The 24,452-nt window shown below is 43.7% G+C and overlaps 1 protein-coding gene across 1 annotated transcript in view; it reads left to right on the forward strand.

Moving 5' to 3' along the window:
• Positions 1-24,452, forward strand: part of LOC124149446 (dolichyl pyrophosphate Man9GlcNAc2 alpha-1,3-glucosyltransferase-like) — a 28,365-nt gene that overhangs the window by 2,045 nt on the left and 1,868 nt on the right. The window contains exons 2-14 of the mRNA XM_048399310.1: positions 519-603; positions 2,890-2,979; positions 8,153-8,241; positions 10,132-10,214; positions 11,222-11,286; positions 13,719-13,901; positions 15,352-15,487; positions 17,269-17,354; positions 18,806-18,890; positions 21,722-21,792; positions 22,245-22,313; positions 23,876-24,028; positions 24,133-24,277. Coding sequence (XP_048255267.1) covers positions 519-603; positions 2,890-2,979; positions 8,153-8,241; positions 10,132-10,214; positions 11,222-11,286; positions 13,719-13,901; positions 15,352-15,487; positions 17,269-17,354; positions 18,806-18,890; positions 21,722-21,792; positions 22,245-22,313; positions 23,876-24,028; positions 24,133-24,277 — 1,340 coding nt within the window. The remainder of the gene's footprint in view (positions 1-518; positions 604-2,889; positions 2,980-8,152; positions 8,242-10,131; positions 10,215-11,221; positions 11,287-13,718; positions 13,902-15,351; positions 15,488-17,268; positions 17,355-18,805; positions 18,891-21,721; positions 21,793-22,244; positions 22,314-23,875; positions 24,029-24,132; positions 24,278-24,452) is intronic.

Below are 24,452 nucleotides of genomic sequence, written 5' to 3' on the forward strand. Positions count from 1 at the left end.
ACAGCGGTCTCCATGTTTTCAAGAATAATTTTTGTTAAAGTCGATTTTGTATATAATCATATCTAAATGTATGATAAAGAATTTTAGTGACCCGTATGGCCCCCCTGCGTCCGCCTTGCGTCTGCCTTGGTATTTGTCAAAAACCTATGGCCGCCGCAGGGACGCGCTAAGGCGACCGTGCGTCTTCACTTCAAAGGCCATACAGCAGCCGCAGGTTTTCTGTCTCCACAAATTCAAAATACGCTTTGCGGCTACCCTAACATATATCACTGCTACAGTATGTGACCGTGGGAATGCTGTGGCGGCCCTATAATTGCTATTGGTTGTAGATATTTTAGATCTCGCAGCAGCCGCGGCAAATGTGACTGTGGCATAAGGGACACAACTCTGCACAGAGAAACCAAGAACTGCGATACCTCATATGACTTGGCCACACATGTCCCACTCTCCACTATGAAGTCAGTAAATGTATTTTTGAAGAAACGAATGTGATTATTTATTTCCCTTTTTGTTGCCAGGTTACAAGACTCCACCGATGTATGGTGATTACGAAGCCCAGAGGCACTGGCAGGAGATAACAGTGAATCTACCGCCAGGAGAATGGTTGGTTTGGTTACCATGGTCCCATTGTGAAGATAATTTTTTAAGAAATCCACAAAATGGTTACCAGTTAGGAAAGTGGTATGGAACTTTTCTGCCACACATATACTGCTAATGGATCTATCAGTCAGGAGCCATCTTCCCGAGGCAAGAGAGTTAACTGACTATTAAAGTCCAGTTTCCACCCTTGCCGAACTAGGCTGGTATTATGGAGTTACATTTTGGCTGGACTAACGAGTCTATGCATAGTCCAATCAAAATCGTGCACCGAAATCGTGTCGATTTTGGTCGATTGAAGGATTTGCAAAGCATGTGCATCGCCAACTCGTTGTCAGAAGATATTTTCCAAATCTTTTCATGTTTTTAATCAAGGTGCTCACATGATTTGATGCATTTCGCGATGTAAGACCGATTTTATCACAATATAGATCTTGATTATCGATCAGATCGTCCTGACTGGGCGCAACCATTTTGTGTGAAGCAAACGCAATTGATACGAGAGGTGGAATCTGATTGGTCCATAGGAGAGGCTTAGAGGGGACATAACTGGTAATAGCCGCTGGTGGCACTACAATCAAGCCCAGTAATTCCAGCCTAGTTCAGCAAGGGTGGAAACTGGACTTTTAAAGTCAGTTAACTCTCTTGCCTCGGGAAGATGTCAGAAGCTGGCTTCCCCTCTGTTTTACATCAGGGGAGAATATTGGTATCGTTCAAATAATATTGGTAAGAATTTTAAATTAAAAACAGTTTTATTCCTTGTCATAGACTCCTATTGTTGTGACCAGACACTCAAACATGAAGACTGCGAGTTGACTTCTCAAAAAGGGGCCAAGAATAATCCTAACAGGCTACCCAGCATCCTCTTGTTATCGACCGATCGTGAAGATTCTGGGGTAGAATTGGTCTTCAACAACCCATGCTTGTGGGATCGGGTTGTCAGGCTCACTGACTTGGTTGATGCATGTCATCATATCCCAGTTACGGAGATCAATTCCTGGATTGTGTGGTCCTGACTCCATTATTTACAGACTGTCCTCATATAGCTGGAATATTGTTGAGTGTATTCACCAACAAAGGAACAAGGTATTCGACCCCAAGAATTAAAAGGGGGACTAAGATCAAGTAAATTTTGATTCATATACAAACATCGCTTTGTTTATCTGCTTACTTCAAGTTTATGATTGGTTGGTTGGTTTGTTGTTTAACGCCGCACTTAGCAATATTCCAGCTATATGACGGCGGTCTGTAAATAATCGAGTCTGGACCAGACAATCACGTTTTTTAAAACAGTAGTCATCGGAAAAAATCATCTTCCTCGTAAAAATATAATTAAAGATGAAAAAGAACAACTCTCCGAAAAATATTATCGGAAACCGGACAACCGTCGCGGTTTGTCCTGTTTTCTATCAGAGCTTTCAGCATCATAGGTTTTGGGACATCATACATTTTCTATCACGAATACTTGCACTATAACGTGGGGGTGTGGCGTCACACAGAAATTGTAAATACTCAGATGATGGCTTGTTTTTAAGATAAAGTTGTCTTTTAGCCTATAAGTGAATGACATGTTTTACAGTTGTTCATGTGATTAGCGAGAAAACAATGAATGTTTCTTCAGCGTCCGAAAACCCATAACATGGGGATATATATTGTATTAATGTCTTATGTTTGCAATGGAGTTTTGTTTTTTCAACAAAATGTAAGTAAGCAAGGTAATTTTTTTTCAATATGCTACAACATGGGGAAAGGGTCAGACATTGCACGCTTGTGAGAGTTGTCCTTGTGTCTGGGGGATGGGGGGTGAGGTTTATGGCAGTATTGCTCCCAGACCTGGCGGGTAGCCGGGGCACGGGAGCCATGCCCGATTTTTTAAAAGTACTGATTTACCATTGCAATTTACAGTTATATACAAGTTACTGAAACTTTACCTTGAATGTAATCACCTAATAATAATAATAATAATTTGAATAATTGGATAGATGAATGTGTCGCTCACTTCACATAATCATTTTGACCCCCAAATGCCTACAATGTGCAAACTTCATCACAGCGAAGCACACCGCACCCATCGAACTGCAGTTCCAAGTTTGGAGTTACCTCCCTTCCCTTTGAGGTTTAAAACTCAGATCGCAGTCCGAAACAATCAAAATCTTTTGTTGTTTTTGCATGATTGCTTGTCAGTAAATGTCAATTATTTGTCAGTTGACGAATGACACAATCCCACTATCAATTTTCTCACATGAGTGTTCATAGAGTTGTTGAAATGATAAACAAGCCCCTTGTTTACAGGTACACGAACACCACAAGCAACGACCTGCTGTACTGGGGGCTGGATTATCCCCCTTTGACTGCCTACCACAGCTACATGTGTGGATACATGTAGGTGTCTTCTTGTGATCTCATTGTGGGATGAAGCACTTATTTTCAGTGATGGGCCTGGAGTTCTCACAATCTCATTAAAATCAGATCTTAGTTCTCGCGACCGCTAAACAAAGATCTGAGGATATCCCATTACGGTTCACGTCAGACCGACCTTGCGCGAACTTTGACCGACCAATGGATGATTGACAAGAAGTCAACATTAGCCATTCAGAAGGCAGCTTTCTCATGCTTTACGGCATTAATTTCAAATTGGCGACTACACTTCGAAACATATTTTGACAAATTCTCGATTAAAAATTTGAAACGTGAACAAAAGAACAAGCTGGATTGGCCGTCACCTTCTTGAAATGGTAAGCGATGCTCTGATTGGTCGTATGAAAGGTCGTTCTGACGTGACCCCTAATTGGTTGTCCTCAGATCTTTGTTAAGCAATAGCGAGAACAAAGATCTGATTTTAAAGAGACTGGGAATTCTTATTAGAGTTACATGATTTGTTCTGCTATTTTATCAACACGTTCCCAGATGAGAAAACAGTAACTGGCACTAAATCATAAGGGATCAATATCATATTAAAAATCCCTGTTTTTTTCAGTTTGTGAAACAGATTTTTTGGGGGGCAAATTCTACACCTCTTCCGAAACCCAATACTACTTGGTTCTCAATAAACACTCATGTAGATGTGAGTTCATCTTCCAGAGTCAAGTGAGTTAACTGACTGTAAATGTCCAGTTTTCATCCTTGCCGAACTAGGCTGGAATTCCTGGGCGTAGCGCCATCAGTGGCTATTATGAGTTATGTCCCTTCTATGCCTCGCCTATGAACCAATCCGATTCCACCTTGCGTATCACATGCAATTGCTTCAAACAAAACGGAGGCGCCCAGTCAAGACGATCTGATCGATAATCAAGATTTATATTGTGATAAAGCGGTTCTAACATCGCGAAGTGCATCAAATCACGTGAGCACCTTGATTTAAAGTATGAAAAAATATGGGTTGACAACTAGTTGGCGGTGCAAAGTTGGACTATGCATTGACTCGTCAGTCCATCCAAAATGTAATTCCATAATACCCACATAGTTCGGCAAGGGTGGAAACTGGACTTTTATAGTCAGTTAACTCCCTTACCCCGGGAAGATGGAGTGAGTTATGGTTGGGGTTATTGGTAGTGGTTATGGTTGGGGTTATTGGTAGTGGTTATGGTTGGGGTTATTGGTAGTGGTTATGGTTGGGGTTATTGGTAGTGGTTATGGTTGGGGTTATTGGTAGTGGTTATGGGTGGGGTTATTGGTAGTGGTTATGGTTGGGGTTATTGGTAGTGGTTATGGTTGCGGTTATTGGTAGTGGTTATGGTTGGGGTTATTGGTAGTGGTTATGGTTGGGGTTATTGGTAGTGGTTATGGTTGGGGTTATTGGTAGTGGTTATGGTTGGGGTTATTGGTAGTGGTTATGGTTGGAGTTATTGGTAGTGGTTATGGTTGGGGTTATTGGTAGTGGTTATGGTTGGGGTTATTGGTAATGTTTATGGGTGGGGTTATCGGTAGTGGTTATGGTTGGGGTTATTGGTAGTGGTTATGGGTGGGGTTATTGGTAGTGGTTATGGGTGGGGTTATTGGTAGTGGTTATTGGTGGGGTTATTGGTAGTGGTTATGGGTGGGGTTATTGGTAGTGGTAGAGCGTCCGCCCGTCTGGGGTTCACCCCCTGGCCACGTCATACTACAAGACGTTAAAACATGGCACTTGTTGTTCTGTTGCTCGGCATTAAGGGGCTAAAACCAGGACTGGTCAGCTAGGAGTCAGTATACTGTGCCTGAGTGAGGTATTCATGTTAAACTGCGGCATGGTATCTCAGTGGGCTAGCACTACAAAATTGGCATTGGTCCGGACTAGTTCAAGCAGCCACACACACAAACACACACACATGCATGTATGTCGCTATGTAAGTGCAATAATCTTGAACGTGACGTTAAACCCCATTTCACCTCACCTCACCTAGTAGTGGTCAGAATCAGTGATTTGAGGATATTGGATTTTGCTCATGATATCAATCACTGGTTTGTCTAGCCCCGATTTATTACAGGCTGCTGAAACATAGATGGAATAGTGGTTGCCTTATGAAACATGAAACACACATTTATCTTGAATCAGGATTTCACTCTGTTTTTAGTGATATATTTGTTCTTGATATGCTTGTCAGTGCAATACATTTTGCTCATCTGTAAATCCAATTAGAGATTCTGCTGCAATTGTGCATTTTCTGTTGTCCTGACATTGGTTATGTGTCTAGCATTGGTGTATGTCCTGTGTGTGTGTGTCTAGCAGTGGTTTATGTCCTGTGTGTGTGTCTAGCAGTGGTTTATGTCCTGTGTGTGTATGTTTAGCAGTGGTTTATGTCCTGTGTGTGTGTCTAGCAGTGGTTTATGTCCTGTGTGTGTGTCTAGCAGTGGTTAATGTCCTGTGTGTGTGTGTCTAGCAGTGGTTGATGTCCTGTGTGTGTGTCTAGCAGTGGTTAATGTCCTGTGTGTGTGTGTCTAGCAGTGGTTTATGTCCTGTGTGTGTGTTGCAGTGGTTTATGTCATGTGTGTGTGTCTAGCAGTGGTTTATGTCCTGTGTGTGTGTCTAGCAGTGGTGTATGTCCTGTGTGTGTGTTGCAGTGGTTTATGTCCTGTGTGTGTGTCTAGCAGTGGTGTATGTCCTGTGTGTGTGTCTAGCAGTGGTTTATGTCCTGTGTGTGTCTAGCAGTGGTGTATGTCCTGTGTGTGTGTCTAGCAGTGGTTTATGTCCTGTGTGTGTGTCTAGCAGTGGTGTATGTCCTGTGTGTGTGTTGCAGTGGTTTATGTCCTGTGTGTGTGTCTAGCAGTGGTGTATGTCCTGTGTGTGTGTCTAGCAGTGGTTTATGTCCTGTGTGTGTGTCTAGCAGTGGTTTATGTCCTGTGTGTGTGTTGCAGTGGTGTATGTCCTGTGTGTGTCTAGCAGTGGTTTATGTCCTGTGTGTGTGTCTAGCAGTGGTGTATGTCCTGTGTGTGTGTTGCAGTGGTTTATGTCCTGTGTGTGTGTCTAGCAGTGGTGTATGTCCTGTGTGTGTGTTGCAGTGGTTTATGTCCTGTGTGTGTGTCTAGCAGTGGTGTATGTCCTGTGTGTGTGTTGCAGTGGTGTATGTCCTGTGTGTGTCTAGCAGTGGTTTATGTCCTGTGTGTGTGTCTAGCAGTGGTGTATGTCCTGTGTGTGTGTTGCAGTGGTTTATGTCCTGTGTGGGTGTCTAGCAGTGGTGTATGTCCTGTGTGTGTGTTGCAGTGGTTTATGTCCTGTGTGTGTGTCTAGCAGTGGTTTATGTCCTGTGTGTGTCTAGCAGTGGTTTATGTCCTGTGTGTGTCTAGCAGTGGTGTATGTCCTGTGTGTGTCTAGCAGTGGTTTATGTCCTGTGTGTGTGTATAGCAGTTGTTTATATCCTCTGTGTGTGTTGCAGTGGTTTATGTCCTGTGTGTGTTGCAGTGGTTTATGTCCTGTGTGTGTCTAGCAGTGGTTTATGTCCTGTGTGTGTGTTGCAGTGGTGTATGTCCTGTGTGTGTCTAGCAGTGGTTTATGTCCTGTGTGTGTGTCTAGCAGTGGTGTATGTCCTGTGTGTGTGTTGCAGTGGTTTATGTCCTGTGTGTGTGTCTAGCAGTGGTGTATGTCCTGTGTGTGTGTTGCAGTGGTTTATGTCCTGTGTGTGTGTCTAGCAGTGGTTTATGTCCTGTGTGTGTCTAGCAGTGGTTTATGTCCTGTGTGTGTCTAGCAGTGGTGTATGTCCTGTGTGTGTCTAGCAGTAGTTTATGTCCTGTGTGTGTGTCTAGCAGTTGTTTATATCCTCTGTGTGTGTTGCAGTGGTTTATGTCCTGTGTGTGTGTTGCAGTGGTGTATGTCCTGTGTGTGTTGCAGTGGTTTATGTCCTGTGTGTGTGTCTAGCAGTGGTGTATGTCCTGTGTGTGTCTAGCAGTGGTTTATGTCCTGTGTGTGTCTAGCAGTGGTTTATGTCCTGTGTGTGTGTTGCAGTGGTGTATGTCCTGTGTGTGTCTAGCAGTGGTTTATGTCCTGTGTGTGTGTCTAGCAGTGGTGTATGTCCTGTGTGTGTGTTGCAGTGGGTTATGTCCTGTGTGTGTGTCTAGCAGTGGTGTAAGTCCTGTGTGTGTGTTGCAGTGGTTTATGTCTTGTGTGTGTGTCTAGCAGTGGTGTATGTCCTGTGTGTGTGTCTAGCAGTGGTTTATGTCCTGTGTGTGTGTTGCAGTGGTTTATGTCCTGTGTGTGTCTAGCAGTGGTTTATGTCCTGTGTGTGTGTTGCAGTGGTTTATGTCCTGTGTGTGTGTCTAGCAGTGGTGTATGTCCTGTGTGTGTGTCTAGCAGTGGTTTATGTCCTGTGTGTGTGTCTAGCAGTGGTTTATGTCCTGTGTGTGTGTCTAGCAGTGGTTTATGTCCTGTGTGTGTCTAGCAGTGGTGTATGTCCTGTGTGTGTGTCTAGCAGTGGTGTATGTCCTGTGTGTGTCTAGCAGTAGTTTATGTCCTGTGTGTGTCTAGCAGTGGTTTATGTCCTGTGTGTGTCTAGCAGTGGTGTATGTCCTGTGTGTGTGTTGCAGTGGTTTATGTCCTGTGTGTGTGTTGCAGTGGTTTATGTCCTGTGTGTGTTGCAGTGGTTTATGTCCTGTGTGTGTCTAGCAGTGGTGTATATCCTGTGTGTGTGTTGCAGTGGTTTATGTCCTGTGTGTGTCTAGCAGTGGTGTATGTCCTGTGTGTGTCTAGCAGTGGTTTATGTCCTGTGTGTGTCTAGCAGTGGTTTATGTCCTGTGTGTGTCTAGCAGTGGTGTATGTCCTGTGTGTGTCTAGCAGTGGTGTATGTCCTGTGTGTGTCTAGCAGTGGTTTATGTCCTGTGTGTGTCTAGCAGTGGTGTATATCCTGTGTGTGTGTTGCAGTGGTTTATGTCCTGTGTGTGTCTAGCAGTGGTTTATGTCCTGTGTGTGTGTCTAGCAGTGGTTTATGTCCTGTGTGTGTCTAGCAGTGGTTTATGTCCTGTGTGTGTCTAGCAGTGGTGTATGTCCTGTGTGTGTGTTGCAGTGGTTTATGTCCTGTGTGTGTGTCTAGCAGTGGTGTATGTCCTGTGTGTGTGTTGCAGTGGTTTATGTCCTGTGTGTGTGTTGCAGTGCGCGACTGATCAACCCAGACTGGGTGTCTCTCAACACATCACGGGGTTACGAGAGCTACCAACACAAACTCTTTATGCGGTACACAGGTAAGCCGGACAAATCCTTTTTTCAATACATGGTCAACATTTCTTTCCTCTAAACACTGTTGCTTTGCAGTGTAGTTGCTATTTTTAATCAAGTCATGGCTTGGTTTACGCACTGCGAGACCAGCAAGACCAGCCAGACCAGCGAGACCAGCAAGACCAGCCAGACCAGCCAGTGCTCTGACAAATGATCACTCTGATGACATCAGCAAAATTTCGTGTGCAACATGTGCCATTGCCTTTTGCATTCGTCACCACTCACCCCTTTCTGTAACCTGCAAGAAGACTCGTCCCCCTATCGATGAATGTTATGTGCGAAAATACGACAAACCAATCAGAATGGGCATATGACTTCAATTACTTAGGTCAAAGTCCCGAAGTGTTTTCAATAGCATCAGGAATATACATGATATAGGCCTATGGGGGGAATATATATGAATCATTACACAATGAGTTGACAATTCATTTAGCGATGCCCGTGTTTGCTTAGACTGAACCCAGTCGAAAAATGGCCACAAGAGAGGCTTGAGTCTCCATTCGGCTTGTCCCGGAATAACACGAATTGGTCATGAATGAGCCTTTTGGCCTCTCATCTTCAATATCAGGGAATGGTCACACTCATTACTGAAGCAAAGGAAGACACACATCACAAGAACAGAAGAAGAAGGAGGAGGAGGAGAAGAAGAAGGAGTAGATGAAAGAAAAGGAGAAGGAAGAAGAGAAGAAGGAAGAGGAGAAGGAGTATAGAAGGAGAAGATGCAGAAGATGAAGGAAAAGGAGAAGGAAGAGGAGAAGAAGGAGAAGAAGGAGAAGATGCGGGAGAAGATGAAGGAAAAGGAGAAGGAAGAGGAGAGAGGGAGGAGTAGAAGGAGAAGATGCGGGAAAAGGAGAAGGAAGAGGAGAGGGAGGAGAAGATGCAGGAGAAGATGAAGGAAAAGGAGAAGGAGAAGGAAGAGGAGAGAAGGAGGAGTATAAGGAGAAGATGCAGGAAAAGGAGAAGGAAGGAGGAAGAAGGAAGAGGAGAGAAGGAGGAGTAGAAGGAGAAGATGCGGGAGAAGATGAAGGAAAAGGAGAAGGAAGAGGAGAAGGAGTAGAAGGAGAAGATGCAGAAGATGAAGGAAAAGGAGAAGGAAGAGGAGAAGAAGGAAGAGGAGAAGGAGTAGTAGAAGGAGAAGATGCAGGAAAAGGAGAAGGAAGAGGAAAAGAAGGAAGATAGAAGGAGAGAAGAAGGGGAAGAGGAGGAGAGAACGAGTAGAAAGAGAAGAAGAGAAGAAGAAGGTGGAGAAGGAGGAAAAGAAGAAGAAAGAGGAGAATAAGGAGGAGGAGAAGGAAGAAATGAAGGAGATAAAGGAGGAGGAGAGGAGGAGTAGGAGAAGAAAGAGAAGAAAGAGGCAAATAAGGAGGCGTAGACGAAGGAGGAGTAGAAGGAGTGGAGGAGAAGAAGAAGAAAGATGAAAAGAAAAAGGAGAACAGCAACATAACATATCTTTTTTAGAAATGTCTGGCTCTGTTATGTACAGACCGCCGTGATACAGTGTCCCGGATGGCTTTTGAAACTACAACTCCCCCCTAATTTTTGTCAGTCACTACTTTTAACAAATAAAAAAACATGAAAATTACCTGGTTTTAATTCTTTCAACATCATGTGAAAGGACATCATATCTGAAGTAACTTAAGTAGATCTATACATCATTCACACACACTTCAGTCACAATTTTCTCTTTTTTAAACATTTTAAGACGAAATTTGCTACAAATGGTTATTTAACCCCAAAGCAAAGCAAAATGTTATTTGACCCGTAATGGGATGTCCTCAGATCTTTGTTTAGCGGTAGCGAGAACTAAGATCTGATTTTAATGAGATTGAAACTAACTCTAATTGGTCTGTTAACAGTGCTGGCTGCGGACCTTGTGGTCTTTGTCCCGGCGGTGCTGTACTATGTGCTGTCACAGTGGAGACTTGGGGCCAAGGAGAAGGTGAGAGTTGCATCCCTTAGTCACACCAGGATCTGGTGATCATGGTTTTGAATCCCGTAATTATTGCTTATAATTCTTGGTTTCATTCCAGTGTGTGTTCCATTGAGTGTCACTGATGTAGTGTCAGTGTGCACATTTAGTTATTCATTATGTCATGATTAGAATCAGACAGACCGCTGTCATAAAGCTGGAATATTGCTGAGTGTGGCGTTAAACAACAAACCAACCAACCAACCAACCACAGTTAAAGACAACTGAATCTGGTCACTTATGCAGATGTTTTATGTCAGTGGATCTGTACAGGAGATTATTTCTCTGCTGATATATAGAGGGTCACGGGTGGCCCAGTCGTCTAAGGCGCCGTGATTCGCTGTGCAGAGTTGCGTCCCTTGGGCACGCCAGAAACCTATGATTGTGGGTTTGAATCCCGGTTTATGTTTCTAGTTTCTAGGTTTGTCAGCACCATACCCGTGCTCGTGGATTTCACCGAAGCGGTAAACGTCTGAGACCTGCATCACTTCGGGCTTTCCTCCCACATTAAGCTGACACACCGTGATATACTGTAAATCTTGAAATTAACGCGAGCGTATATAAACAATGTCAGTCAAACGCTAATTACGTCCTGTGAATTGTCACTGCTGGGGTCAAGACAAGAGTTCTACTCACTTATGTCATCACTGATCACACCTGCAAGTCCAGACAGACGCCACTCTTTGTTCTTTGCGACTGGGCATGCGCATGGGCATGTATTGTTTTTGCTGAAGTACTTTACTCAGCGCTAATAAGCTAATAACTGAGGACATCTTTAGATAGAAATCCACTGATGCTTGAGAGGAGGGGGTGTCGCATTCATATTGAGTCACTTTTTTGGCTAGGGTCCAGTGGTCGCATTCTTTTGGAGACGCATTAATTTCACGATTTACAGTAACTGGAATAATGTTAAAAGCGGTGTTAAACCCAACTCACTCACTCACTCACTGATGTATATCGCTTTACTTCCTCCACAGATGTTCGGAGCTATGGCACTGCTGCTGAGTCCTGGGCTCATCCTCATTGACTACGGACACTTTCAGTATCCTTGTGTATCTACATCACTGTGTCATGACAACCTGTGTCCTTCTGACATTGTGATGTCATACCTGCGAGAATTACCTGTAGATCCATCCCATGAAGATCCAGGGTAGAATAGGTCTTCAGCAACCCATACTTGCTGTAAAAGATGAATATGATTGTTGTAAAAGGCGACTAACGGGATCGGTTTACAGACCGCCATCATATAGCTGGAATATTGTTGAGTGCGGCATTAAGCAACAAAAAAAACCCCCAAAAAACCCCCCAAAAACTGTAGATCCTCCCTCCTTGCATCTTCCCTAGGCAAGAGAGTTAACTGACTTTATAAGTCCAGTTTCCACCCTTGCCGAACTTGGCTGTAATTCCTGGGCTCGAACGTAGTGCCACCAGTGGTTATGTCCCTTCTAAGCCTCTCCTATGGACCAATCAGATTCCATCACTTGCATTTGTTTCAAACAAAACGGTGGCGCACAGTCAAGAGGATCTGATCGATAATCAAGGTCTATGTTGAGATAAAAAGTCTTACATCGCAAAGTCCTTCAAATCACGCGAGCACCTTTATTTTAAAACATGAAAAGGTTTGGAAAATATCTGTCGGCGGTGCACATGCTTTGCAAATCCTGCAATCGACCAAAATCTGCGCAACAGTTTCCGATGCGGATTTCGATTTCGTTGCGCGATTTTGACTGGACTATGCATAGTTAGTCCAGCCAAAATGTAACTCCATAATACCAGCCTGGTTCTGCAAGGGTGGAAACTGGTCTTTTATAGTCAGTTAACCTCACTGACCGTCAGAATCTCATTAAAATCAGATCTAAGTTTTTGCTGAACAAAGATCTGAGGACATCCCATTACAGGTCATGTCAGAACGACCTTTCGCGAACTTTGACAGACCACTGAAAGAACCACAAGAAGCCCCCATCAGCCAATTAGAAAGCAGCTTTCTTGAACTATACGGCACTCATTTTTTAACCTGCCGACTTTCATTTCAGACTATACTTGAAAATTATGTTGACACAGTTCTCGATTAAAATTTTGGGAACTTAACAAATGAACATTCCGGAATGTCTAATATATGGTTGAGATTGTATGCAGTGCTTCCCACGTACTGTGCGACGCCTCCTCCATTCAAATGTTTATCCCAGAAGTGAAGGATAGACGATAATTCAGACGGAATCAGTTGTATGGGCTGTAACTGTCGTTCGGAATATCCCATGATTAGAAAACACATTCCAACTGTCACTCTCATGATCTGGTAAGCGACGCTTTGAGTGGTCGGATGAAAGGTCGTTCTGACATGACCCGTAATGGGATGTCCTAAGATCTTTGTTTAGCGATAGCGAGAACCAAGATTTGATTTTAATGAGATTTGCCTCAGTCTTTAAATGGGTCTATTAATGCCTCACATTTTCGTATGTAAGCACTCGGTCTTTGTACCCGTGAAGATCCGGGGTAGAATAGGTCTTCAACAACCCCTGCTTGCCGTAAAAGTCGACAATGCTTGTCGAAAGAGGCGACTAACGGGATCGTGTGGTCAGGCTCGCTGACTTGGTTGATACATGTCATTGTATTCCAATTGCTTGGATCAATGCTCATGATATCAATCAATGGATTGTCTGATCCAGACTCAATTATTTACAGACCGCAGTCATATAGCTGGTATTGCTGAGTGTGGCGTTAAACAACAAACAAACAAAAACAAAACTCGGTCTTCATATCCTTTGGTTGGGGTTGAGATGATGGTGTTGCAGATTTAAGGAAAAAAATGAAGGTACAGCTATTCATAATAGTGTGTATATATATAATACTCCAAATCAACACCCTAATGCATGCTCAAACCGCTAGTCAATGGTTCAATGTTCACTCAAATGTCATTCTTCACTCCCTGGGGAGTATGAAACCAAAACTGCCTTATGAAGCTCTAGAAGGGTTACAGTCACCATCTCACCCTTACGGGTACCCATTTATTGCTGATTTGTGTCCTGTACAATTTTCTGTTCTCTCATAAAGTTCTCTTTTTTGACTTATGGACCCGTGAAGAATCTGGGTTAGAATAGGTCTTCATCAACCCATGCTTGACGTAAAAGGCAACTATGCTAGTCTTAAAAGGCGACTAATGGGATCGGGTGGTCAGGCTCGCTGACTTGGTTGATGTCATCGTATTCCAATTTGCTGGATTGATGCTCATGATGTCAATCACTGGATTGTCTGGTCCAGACATGATTATTTTACAGACAACCGTCATATTGCTGGAATATTGCTGAGTGAGGCGTTAAACAACAAACAAACAATTTCATGACCTATTAATTAGTCTTACATACCATCTTCAGCAAATATATTTCACTGAAACTGAATGAATGTGCATATGTAAGTATGATTTATTTATGCATCGTCACACATTTCAACAATGTTCCTCCTTAACCATGAACCTAGATATAATGGCATGAGCCTCGGTCTGGCACTGTTGGCCATGACCTTCCTAGACAAAGGTCATGACCTCCTTGGGTCTGTTGCGTTTGTGTTGGCGTTGAACTACAAGCAGATGGAGCTGTATCACGCCATGCCGTTCTTCTGCTACCTCCTAGGTTCCTGCTTCCAAGTGTCCTTCTCCAAGGGGTTAGTGTTTCATCGATGTCCATTTTCCCCAAGAGTTATTGCCCTTGTTACCCATAAGGATCCTATGCACTAAGAAATGTAATGTTTGCTTTTATCTCAAAACCTGAATTATGCCAAATGTCTAGTTTTAATTATTTGGCAAGCTGCACTTTGGTAAACAGGACGTAATTTCTTCTTTTTTTCTGTTTTGTTTTATATACCGGTACATACAGAAAAGCCACGATTTTAGAACATGGTAATAAAACCACGTTGTAACAGGATCTCAAGTTGACACATTATTGTGAGCAATTGAAGTTGACAATAATGTTTACGATGTAACAGAATATGTTTAGATGAGATGCAACAAGACTCTCATTTATGAAAATGACTCTCAACAACTGCTAATCATCACCTTGTAGAATCTCTCTCTCTCTCATCCCACCTCCCTCAACAAAACGACTCGTGGAGATTCGGGTTAGAATTGGTCTTAGGCAACCCATGCTTGTCGTAAGAGGCAGCTAACGGGATCGGGTGGTCAGATACGATGACTTGTCTGATGCATGTCATCGTATCCCAATTGCCATGATCAATGCTCATGATGTCAATCACTGGATTGTCTAGTTCAGACTCGATTATTTATAGCCTGCCGTCATATAGCTGGAATATTGCTGAGTGCGGCGTTAAATAAACAAATGACATGCAACAAAAATCTGCCTTAGCCGATTGCTCATTCTAAAACTCAATTCTGTGTATTTGGTGATATTGTGAAGTATGTCGTTCGGAAAAAATCAACTGGCAACTATAGCTTAGCTGGGAATGAGTTGTGTACATAATCTACCGCTGATTGGACTGGTCCAGGGAACAAGCTGCCGTGCACTCTCCTACCCAGAGTTCCTTGCGGGCGGCAGCCAGCATAGTACTTCGGCCACAGGCCAGCGCCATGTGACGATTCGTCACATCCTTCACAGTCCATCCAAGATATTGCGTATGCTTTTCATCCGTTTCATTTTTGACAAGTTTTCATATTTTCATAAACAAATGTCAAAGAATGGTTACGGTTCATTAAAAAAGTATCCTAAAATGTGAAAATCTACTTGTTTTTGCGTAGTTATCCTTTGTTTACATTGGTTGTACGACTCCATGTGCGGCCATCGAAGCCCTACGGAGAGTTAGCGACACGGTCACTTTGATGTATAAATATATATTGTCATGCAACTCACACTTGCAGTTGTAGTAGCATATCTATATAATTATGCAAAACAATATGTAAAGCGCCCCCGAATATTTGCATTTGTCCGTTGTACTGATTTCTGAAAAAGCGCGTTTCTTTACAAACAAGCGAAAAGTCCGGTCACGTGATATGCAAATTAGCCGGTGGCAATGGTGTTATGCCGAGTCACCACTGCGCCGGATCGGAGTGTGACTGCTGTGACTAGAGCATCACTCACTCATGGTGTTTCTTGTGTTGTAGCTACCTGAAGTTGATGATGCTGGGCCTTGTGGTCGTCATCACGATGGGGATGTGTTGGCTGCCATTCCTCTCTGACCTTGACAGTGCTCTTGCTGTTCTTCGTAGACTCTTCCCCTTCAACAGAGGATTGTATGAGGTGAGGGTGATGTCACAGTCTGCACAACCTCATTAAAATCAGATCTAAGTTCTCGCTGCCGCTAAACAAAGATCTGAGGACATCCTATTACGGATCACGTCAGAACGACCTTTCGCGAACTTTGACCGACCACTGAAATGAATAACAAGAAGTTGATATCAGCCAATGAGAAAGCAGCTTTCTTGAGCTTTACGGCACTCGTTTCAACCTGGCGACTTCCATTTCAGACTATGCTTGAAAAATATGTTGACACAGTTCACGATTAAAATTTTGAAAACTGAACAAAAGAACAATCTGGAATGTCTAATATATAGTTACGATTGTATGGCAGAGCTTCCCACGTACTTTGCAATGCCTCCTCCATTCATATGTTTATCCCACGGAAGCGAGAGACAGACGATAATTTTGACTGAATTAGTCGTACGGGCCGTAACTGTCGTTCGGAATACCCCGTTTTAACGTTTTCGAGGTTGCATGTTTAGAAAACACATTCCGACTGTCACTTTCATGATCTGGTAAGCGATGCTGTGATTGGTCGGATGAAAGGTCGTTCTGACATGACCCGTAATGGGATGTCCTCAGATCTTTGTTTAGTGATAGGGAGAACTAAGATCTGATTTTAATGAGATTGCAGTCTGCACAACCTGTCCATTAGTTACATTCTGTACTTCCACTGAAGGAGCCAAGGAACCAGTCCTCATCTCCATGTGCTGATCTTGCAGGGAAGGTTAAAAAGTTAAAAGCGGCGTTAAACCCAACTCACTCACTCACTATTATCTGTGTATTTGACTGCAGTGAAGAATAGGTCCCTATACCCCATACTCTTAATTGTGATTCCATACAAATAGGTCCCCAGTACCTCATGCATTGAGGGATAGAATAGGTCCCAGATACCTCATGCTTATTACTCTGTGGGCATTTAGGGGCAGAATAGGTCCCCAGTACCTCATGCTTGTCTCTCTGTGGGCATTGAGGGATAGAATAGGTCCCAGATACCTCATGCTTATTACTCTGTGGGCATTGTGGGATAGAATAGGTCCCAGATACCTCATGCTTGTTACTCTGTGGGCATTGAAGGGCAGAATCGGTCCTTGGTATCTCATGCTTGTCTCTTTCTGTGGGCATTCAGGGGCAGAATAGGTCCACAGTACCTCATGCTTGTCTCTCTGTGCCTTCAGGGGCAGAATAGGTCCCCAGTACCTCATGCTTGTCTCTCTGTGGGCATTGAGGGGCAGAATAGGTCCACAGTATCTCATACTTGTTACTCTGTGGGCATTGAGGGGCAGAATAGGTCCTTGGTATCTCATGCTTGTCGCTCTGTTGGTATTTAGGGGTAAGACAGATCCCCAGTACCTCATGCCTGTCTCCCAGTGGAGATTCTAGAGTAGATTCTTTCTAGCAATGATTTTGCTGTGATTCCCCCTCTCATCCTCAATTATTCTTCGATCCAGGACAAGGTGGGCAACGTGTGGTGCAGCCTGTCTGTGGTGGTCAAGGGTTAGGGTAAGGGTTAGGGTTAGGTTAGGGTTATTCTCTTACCCTCAATTATTCTTCGATCCAGGACAAGGTGGGCAACGTGTGGTGCAGCCTGTCTGTGGTGGTCAAGGGTTAGGGTAAGGGTTAGGGTTAGGTTAGGGTTATTCTCTTACCCTCAATTATTCTTCGATCCAGGACAAGGTGGCCAATGTGTGGTGCAGCCTGTCTGTGGTGGTCAAGGGTTAGGGTAAGGGTTAGGGTTAGGTTAGGGTTATTCTCTTACCCTCAATTATTCTTCGATCCAGGACAAGGTGGCAAACGTGTGGTGCAGCCTGTCTGTGGTGGTCAAGCTGAAGGAGCTGATGGCCCAGGAAACACTGGTACTGATGTGGTGAGTTGCTGTAGGTGACTAATGCTAGCTTAGAAATCTTGTGTTATCTTGTCAGGAATGTCCATTAGACTCTTGGAACATGTGGTTGATAGTGTTGACTGCAGGGGTATTTCTCTGTGATGTAAAAATGTGACTACTAAGTCACTACTAAAATACTGAAGTGATGCCCAAAGCTGAACCTCAGAGTACAACTGAAGCTCCAGGTGGATCATCAGAGTCAGACTGAAGCACCAGGTGGATCATCAGAGTCAGACTGAAGCACCAGGTGGATCATCAGAGTCAGACTGAAGCACCAGGTGGATCATCAGAGTCAGACTGAAGCCCCAGGTGGATCATCAGAGTCAGACTGAAGCCCCAGGTGGATCATCAGAGTCAGACTGAAGCCCCAGGTGGATCATCAGCGTCAGACTGAAGCACCAGGTGGATCATCAGAGTCAGACTGAAGCCCCAGGTGGATCATCAGAGTCAGACTGAAGCACCAGGTGGATCATCAGAGTCAGACTGAAGCACCAGGTGGATCATCAGAGTCAGACTGAAGCCCCAGGTGGATCATCAGAGTCAGACTGAAGCCCCAGGTGGATCATCAGAGTCAGACTGAAGCCCCAGGTGGATCATCAGAGTCAGACTGAAGCACCAGGTGGATCATCAGAGTCAGACTGAAGCCCCAGGTGGATCATCAGAGTCAGACTGAAGCCCCAGGTGGATCATCAGAGTCAGACTGAAGCCCCAGGTGGATCATCAGCGTCAGACTGAAGCACCAGGTGGATCATCAGAGTCAGACTGAAGCCCCAGGTGGATCATCAGAGTCAGACTGAAGCACCAGGTTGATCATTACAGTAAGACTGAAGCACAGGGTGGATCATTACAGTAAGACTGAAGCACAGGATGGATCATTACAATAAGACTGAAGCACGGGGTGGATCATTACAATAAGACTGAAGCACGGGATGGATCATTACAGTAAGACTGAAGCACCAGGTTGATCATTACAGTAAGACTGAAGCACGGGATGGATCATTACAGTAAGACTGAAACACAGGATGGATCATTACAATAAGACTGAAGCACGGGGTGGATCATTACAGTAAGACTGAAGCACAGGATGGATCATTACAGTAAGACTGAAGCATGGGGTGGGACATTAAAATAAGACTGCACCATGGGGTGGATCATTACAGTAAGACTGAAGCACCAGGTTGATCATTACAGTAAGACTGAAGCAAGGGGTGGATCATTACACTAAGACTGAAGCACGGGGTGGATCATTACAATAAGACTGAAGCACCAGGTTGATCATTACAGTAAGACTGAAGCACGGGGTGGATCATTACAGTAAGACTGAAGCACAGGGAGGATCATTACAGTAAGACTGGAGCATGGGGTGGATCATCACAGTAAGACTGAAGCACGGGGTGGATCATTACAGTAAGACTGACCATTCTCTGTTTCAGCCTCGGTTCCACCCTGATCATGCTGCTGCCATCATCTCTACATGTGCTGACCAAGCCAACCATCGAGAACTTCAAACTAGCACTCGTGAGTTGACCTGTAAACTTGTACAGACATTGAGTGGTAGTGCATCCTATACAGCATTCTAGGCCCCGTGAGTTGACCTGTAAACTTGTACAGACATTGTGTGGTAGTGCATCCTATACAGTGTTCTATCACTTGACCTGTAAACTTGTACAGACATTGTGTGGTAGTGCATCCTATACAGTGTTCTATCACTTGACCTGTAAACTTGTACAGACATTGTGTGGTAGTGTGTCCTATACACAGTCTTCTATCACTTGACCTGTAAACTTGTACAGACATTGTATGGTAGTACATCTTATACACAGTTCTATCACTTGACCTGTAAACTTGTACAGACATTGTGTGGTAGTGCATCCTATACAGCGTTCTAGCACTTGACCTGTAAACTTGTACAGACATTGTATGGTAGTACATCTTATACACAGTTCTAGCACTTGACCTGTAAACTTGTACAGACATTGTGTGGTAGTGCATCTTATACAGTGTTCTATCACTTGACCTGTAAACTTGTACAGATATTGTGTGGTAGTGCATCCTATACACAGTGTTCTATCACTTGACCTGTAAACTTGTACAGACATTGTGTGGTAGTGCATCTTATACAGTGTTCTATCTCTTGGCCTGTAAACTTGTACAGACATTGTGTGGTAGTGCATCCTATACAGCGTTCTTCACTTGACCTGTAAACTTGTACAGACATTGTGTGGTAGTGCATCCTATACACAGTCTAGGCCCCGTGAGTTGACCTGTAAACTTGTACAGACATTGTGTGGTAGTGCATCCTATACAGCATTCTAGGCCCCGTGAGTTGACCTGTAAACTTGTACAGACATTGTGTGGTAGTGCATCCTATACAGCGTTCTAGCACTTGACCTGTAAACTTGTACAGACATTGTGTGGTAGTGCATCCTATACAGCGTTCTATCACTTGACCTGTAAACTTGTACAGATATTCTATGGCAGTGCATCCTATACACAGTGTTCTAGGCCTCGTGAGTTAGCCTGTAAACTTGTACAGACATTGTATGGTAGTACATCTTATACACAGTTCTATCACTTGACCTGTAAACTTGTACAGACATTGTGTGGTAGTGCATCCTATACACAGTGTTCTATCACTTGACCTGTAAACTTGTACAGACTTTGTGTGGTAGTGCATCTTATACAGTGTTCTATCACTTGACCTGTAAACTTGTACAGACATTCTGTGGTAGTGCATCCTATACACAGTGTTCTTGCACTGTTATCTGTTACATGTGTAAACATACTGACTAACTAACTCAGATTCATACACCATATTTGAAATTGCCCTCCACTAAAAAGCCCTCGGTGTACCTCAGTGTTGATTTTATCAAATAAAGCTTGATCATATTGAGAATGGTTTCGTTTGGCCAAGTCATATAGGGAGACATAATTGGTTTGCAGAGTTGCAGCCCTTAGAATGGCCAGGATCCACTGATCATGGTTAGTGCCCCAATCTGTGCTTGTTAACATGGCTGGTCACACTCTCGGCTTTCACTGTATGGGTTTCCTCCAACATTAAGCTGGAACTCTGTGATAACTGGCATATAATGCTAAACCCAACTCCCGCACTCATTTAATAATTAATGTGGAGACATTTGCGTGCCAGTCTGGAATGAACTCTTGAGAAACTGAAGTAAGGGTAAGATATATGGATGAACAACCTTATTACAATTAGAAGCGACATTTCAGTGTAGGTTCTAACAATGTTGTCAAGCAAGCGGTGTTAGAACCTACACCGAAATGTCCCTCCTAATTGTAATAAAGATAGTTGTTCATCCACATTTCTTATCCTTACTTAGTACTCCAACTTCTAAATGCATCTTAAAGAAGTTTTTTTTGAGGATAGGATATAGGTACAATGCCTTGACTTGGTGACAGAGGATGCTAATTTGGCGTATTTGTCACAATTCAGGGGATATACTATGTGTATTTTTTTCGTGGGCCAATTCCACACCCAGAAGTCAAACTCGGACTGCTAAATTATTACCCCAAACGGAACAGTGTGCTCTCGAATTTCATTGGTGGGCACGGGTGCCCCAGTCGTCTAAGGTGCAGAGTTGCGTCCCTTGGACACGCCAGAAACCTATGATTGTGGGTTTGAATCCCGGTGCGCCCAGATTATGTTTCTAGGTTTGTCAGCACCATACCCGTGCTCGTGGGTTTCACCGAAGTGGTAAACGTCTAAGACCTGCATCACTTCGGGCTTTCCTCCCACATTAAGCTGACACGCTGTGATATAACTGGAATACTGTTAAAAGCACCGTTAAACACAACTCACTCACTCGAATTTCATTCTCTGCTACTAAGAAACTCTTGGGAGCCAAGCTTTTTGTATCATGCGCATTAATTCGCGACACAGTGCACCTGATTTGTGACCACAATGCTGAACAAAGGACCACAACGATATGTCTGTGCTGTCTACATGTTGAAGACCCGTGAAGATCCAGGATAGAATAGGTCTTCAGGAACCCATGCTTGCCGTAAAAGGCGTCTATGCTTGTCGTTGCGACTAACGGGATCAGGTGGTCAGACTCGCTGACTTAGTTAATGCATGTCATCTGATTTTCTGGTCCAGACTCGATTTCTTACAGACCGCCATCATATAGCTGGAATATTGCTGAGTGCTGCGTTAACAACAAACAAACAAATCAAAATCTACATGTTTAAACTAATACTGTTTTTCCGTTTTAACAAGCATGTTGACTCAGAATGCCTACAGCAATGTTTGCTGGATCAAGTTTTGGACATGGCAGATGAGGATGCTCTGAGACTAATTGAGACCATTATCATGTGTTTTTTATTTTCAGATTAATTCGTCTTTAGTGTTTTTCCTCTTCTCCTTCCAAGTCCATGAGAAGTCCATACTCCTAGCCGCGGTGTAAGTGCATAAAATAAATTGAAGTGATTCCATCGTATTTGATTGGCTAACCAAGCAATATTTTTGCATTTATATTTCAATAAACTTAATATCACTGATTTTGTGTCATTGTCTCCATTTTTTTATGTATTAATGACAACTCAGTTTTTATGTTTTTATGTTTTTATTGTTGACTCATTTATCTTTAAGAATTTACTTCAACATATTTTTTCAATTATGGTGTTATAAACATACAAATGTTTCTCCATAAATGCAAAAAATAAGTGAGTTCTTAAGTTCATCTTGAACCATCACTCCCCTTTGTGATTGTAGCTCTGTAAAATATAATCAGGTTCAAATAAAATTGAAATGCAAAGTGTTCAGAAAAACAGAAACATTAACATTAATGATACCAGGTGGTTGTGAATTAACTGTTCCAACTGAAGCATGTGTAATGGAGTCTTTCACTGCAGGCCCCTGGCTGCCCTGGCCCCAAGCTTCCCCCTGGCCAGTGTGTGGTTCATGGTCATCTCAACCTTCAGGTAATGTCCAGTTTCCTTCAGGAGTGGTGGGGTAGTCTAGTGGTTAAAGCGTTCGCTCGTCACGCCGAGGACCCGGGTTCGATTCCCCAAATGGGTATAATGTGTGAAGCCCATTCCTGGTATCCCCCGCTGCAATATTGCTGGAATATTGCTAAAAGTGGCGTAAAACCATACTCACTCACTCCAGTTCCCTAATCAGATCGTATGGCACGTGGTCCCACTGCCATCGGTGTGACTGTGTTGTATGCGGTAGTGATGATGTTGCAGTATGCTGCCACTGCCGTCGGTTTGACTGTGTTGTATTCGGTAGTAATGATGTTGTATGATGTTTCAGTATGCTGCCACTGCCCTTGGTGTGACTGTGTTGTATTCGGTAGTGATGATGTTGTATGATGTTGCAGTATGCTGCCACTGCCGTCGGTGTGACTGTGTTGTATGCGCGGTAGTGATGATGTTGTATGATGTTGCATTATGCTGCCACTGCCGTTGGTGTGACTGTGTTGTATGCGGTAGTGATGATGTTGTATGATGTTGCAGTATGCTGCCACTGCTATCGGTGTGACTGTGTTGCATGCGGTAGTGATGATGTTGTATGATGTTGCATTATGCTGCCACTGCCATCGGTGTGACTATGTTATATCCGGTAGTGATGATGTTGTATGATGTTGCAGTATGCTGCCACTGCCATCGGTGTGACTGTGTTGTATGCGGTAGTGATGATGTTGTATTATGCTGCCACTGTCATCGGTGTGACTATGTTATATCCGGTAGTGATGATGTTGTATGATGTTGCAGCATGCTGCCACTGGCGTCGGTGTGACTGTGTTGTATGCAGTAGTGATGATGTTTTATGGTGTTGCAGTATGCTGCCACTGCCATCGGTGTGACTGTTTTGTTTGCGGTAGTGATGATGTTGTATGATGTTTCAGTATGCTGCCACTGCCGTCGGTGTGACTGTACTGTACACGGTAGTGATGATGTTGTATGATGTTGCAGTATGCTGCCACTGCAGTCGGTGGGACTATGTTATATCCGGTAGTGATGATGTTGTATGATGTTGCAGTATGCTGCCACTGCCGTCGGTGTGACTGTGTTGTATGCGCGGTAGTGATGATGTTGTATGATGTTGCATTATGCTGCCACTGCCGTTGGTGTGACTGTGTTGTATGCGGTAGTGATAATGTTGTATGATGTTGCATTATGCTGCCACTGCCGTTGGTGTGACTGTGTTGTATGCGGTAGTGATGATGTTGTATGAAGTTGCATTATGCTGCCACTGCCGTTGGTGTGACTGTGTTGTATGCGGTAGTGATGATGTTGTATGATGTTTCAGTATGCTGCCACTGCCATCGGTGTGACTGTGTTGTATGCGGTAGTGATGATGTTGTATGATGTTTCAGTATGCTGCCACTGCCGTCGGTGTGACTGTACTGTACACGGTAGTGATGATGTTGTATGATGTTTCAGTATGCTGCCACTGTTGGTGAAGGATGGTCTGCTGCTGGCATCAGTGGGACTGACTGTACTGTACACGGTAGTGATGATGTTGTATGATGTTTCAGTATGCTGCCACTGTTGGTGAAGGACGGGCTGCTGCTGGCATCAGTGGGACTGACTGTACTGTACACGGTAGTGATGATGTTGTATGATGTTTCAGTATGCTGCCACTGCCATCGGTGTGACTGTGTTGTATGCGGTAGTGATGATGTTGTATGATGTTTCAGTATGCTGCCACTGTTGGTGAAGGACGGGCTGCTGCTGGCATCAGTGGGACTGACTGTACTGTACACTGTAGTGATGATGTTGTATGATGTTTCAGTATGCTGCCACTGTTGGTGAAGGACGGGCTGCTGCTGGCATCAGTGGGACTGACTGTACTGTACACTGTAGTGATGATGTACAGTCAACAAGCCTACACCGACAAGCAGGCGGAGGGAGCAGGGAAAACCTTAGTGAAAATACTTGTAAGTGGACAAAACCAATGTAATTTCATTTGTTACTGACATCTTTCCAGGGCAAGGGATATAACTGACTATATAAGTTCAGTTTCCACCCTTGCCGAACTAGGCTGGAATTATGGAGTTACAGCTTGCACTATGCATAGTCCAATCAAATAGCGTAATGAAATCGAAATCCAGT

The sequence above is a fragment of the Haliotis rufescens genome, unplaced genomic scaffold, assembly GCF_023055435.1.
Source record: "Haliotis rufescens isolate VD_foot unplaced genomic scaffold, xgHalRufe1.0.p SCAF_2, whole genome shotgun sequence".
NCBI classification, from domain to species: Eukaryota; Metazoa; Mollusca; class Gastropoda; order Lepetellida; family Haliotidae; genus Haliotis; species Haliotis rufescens.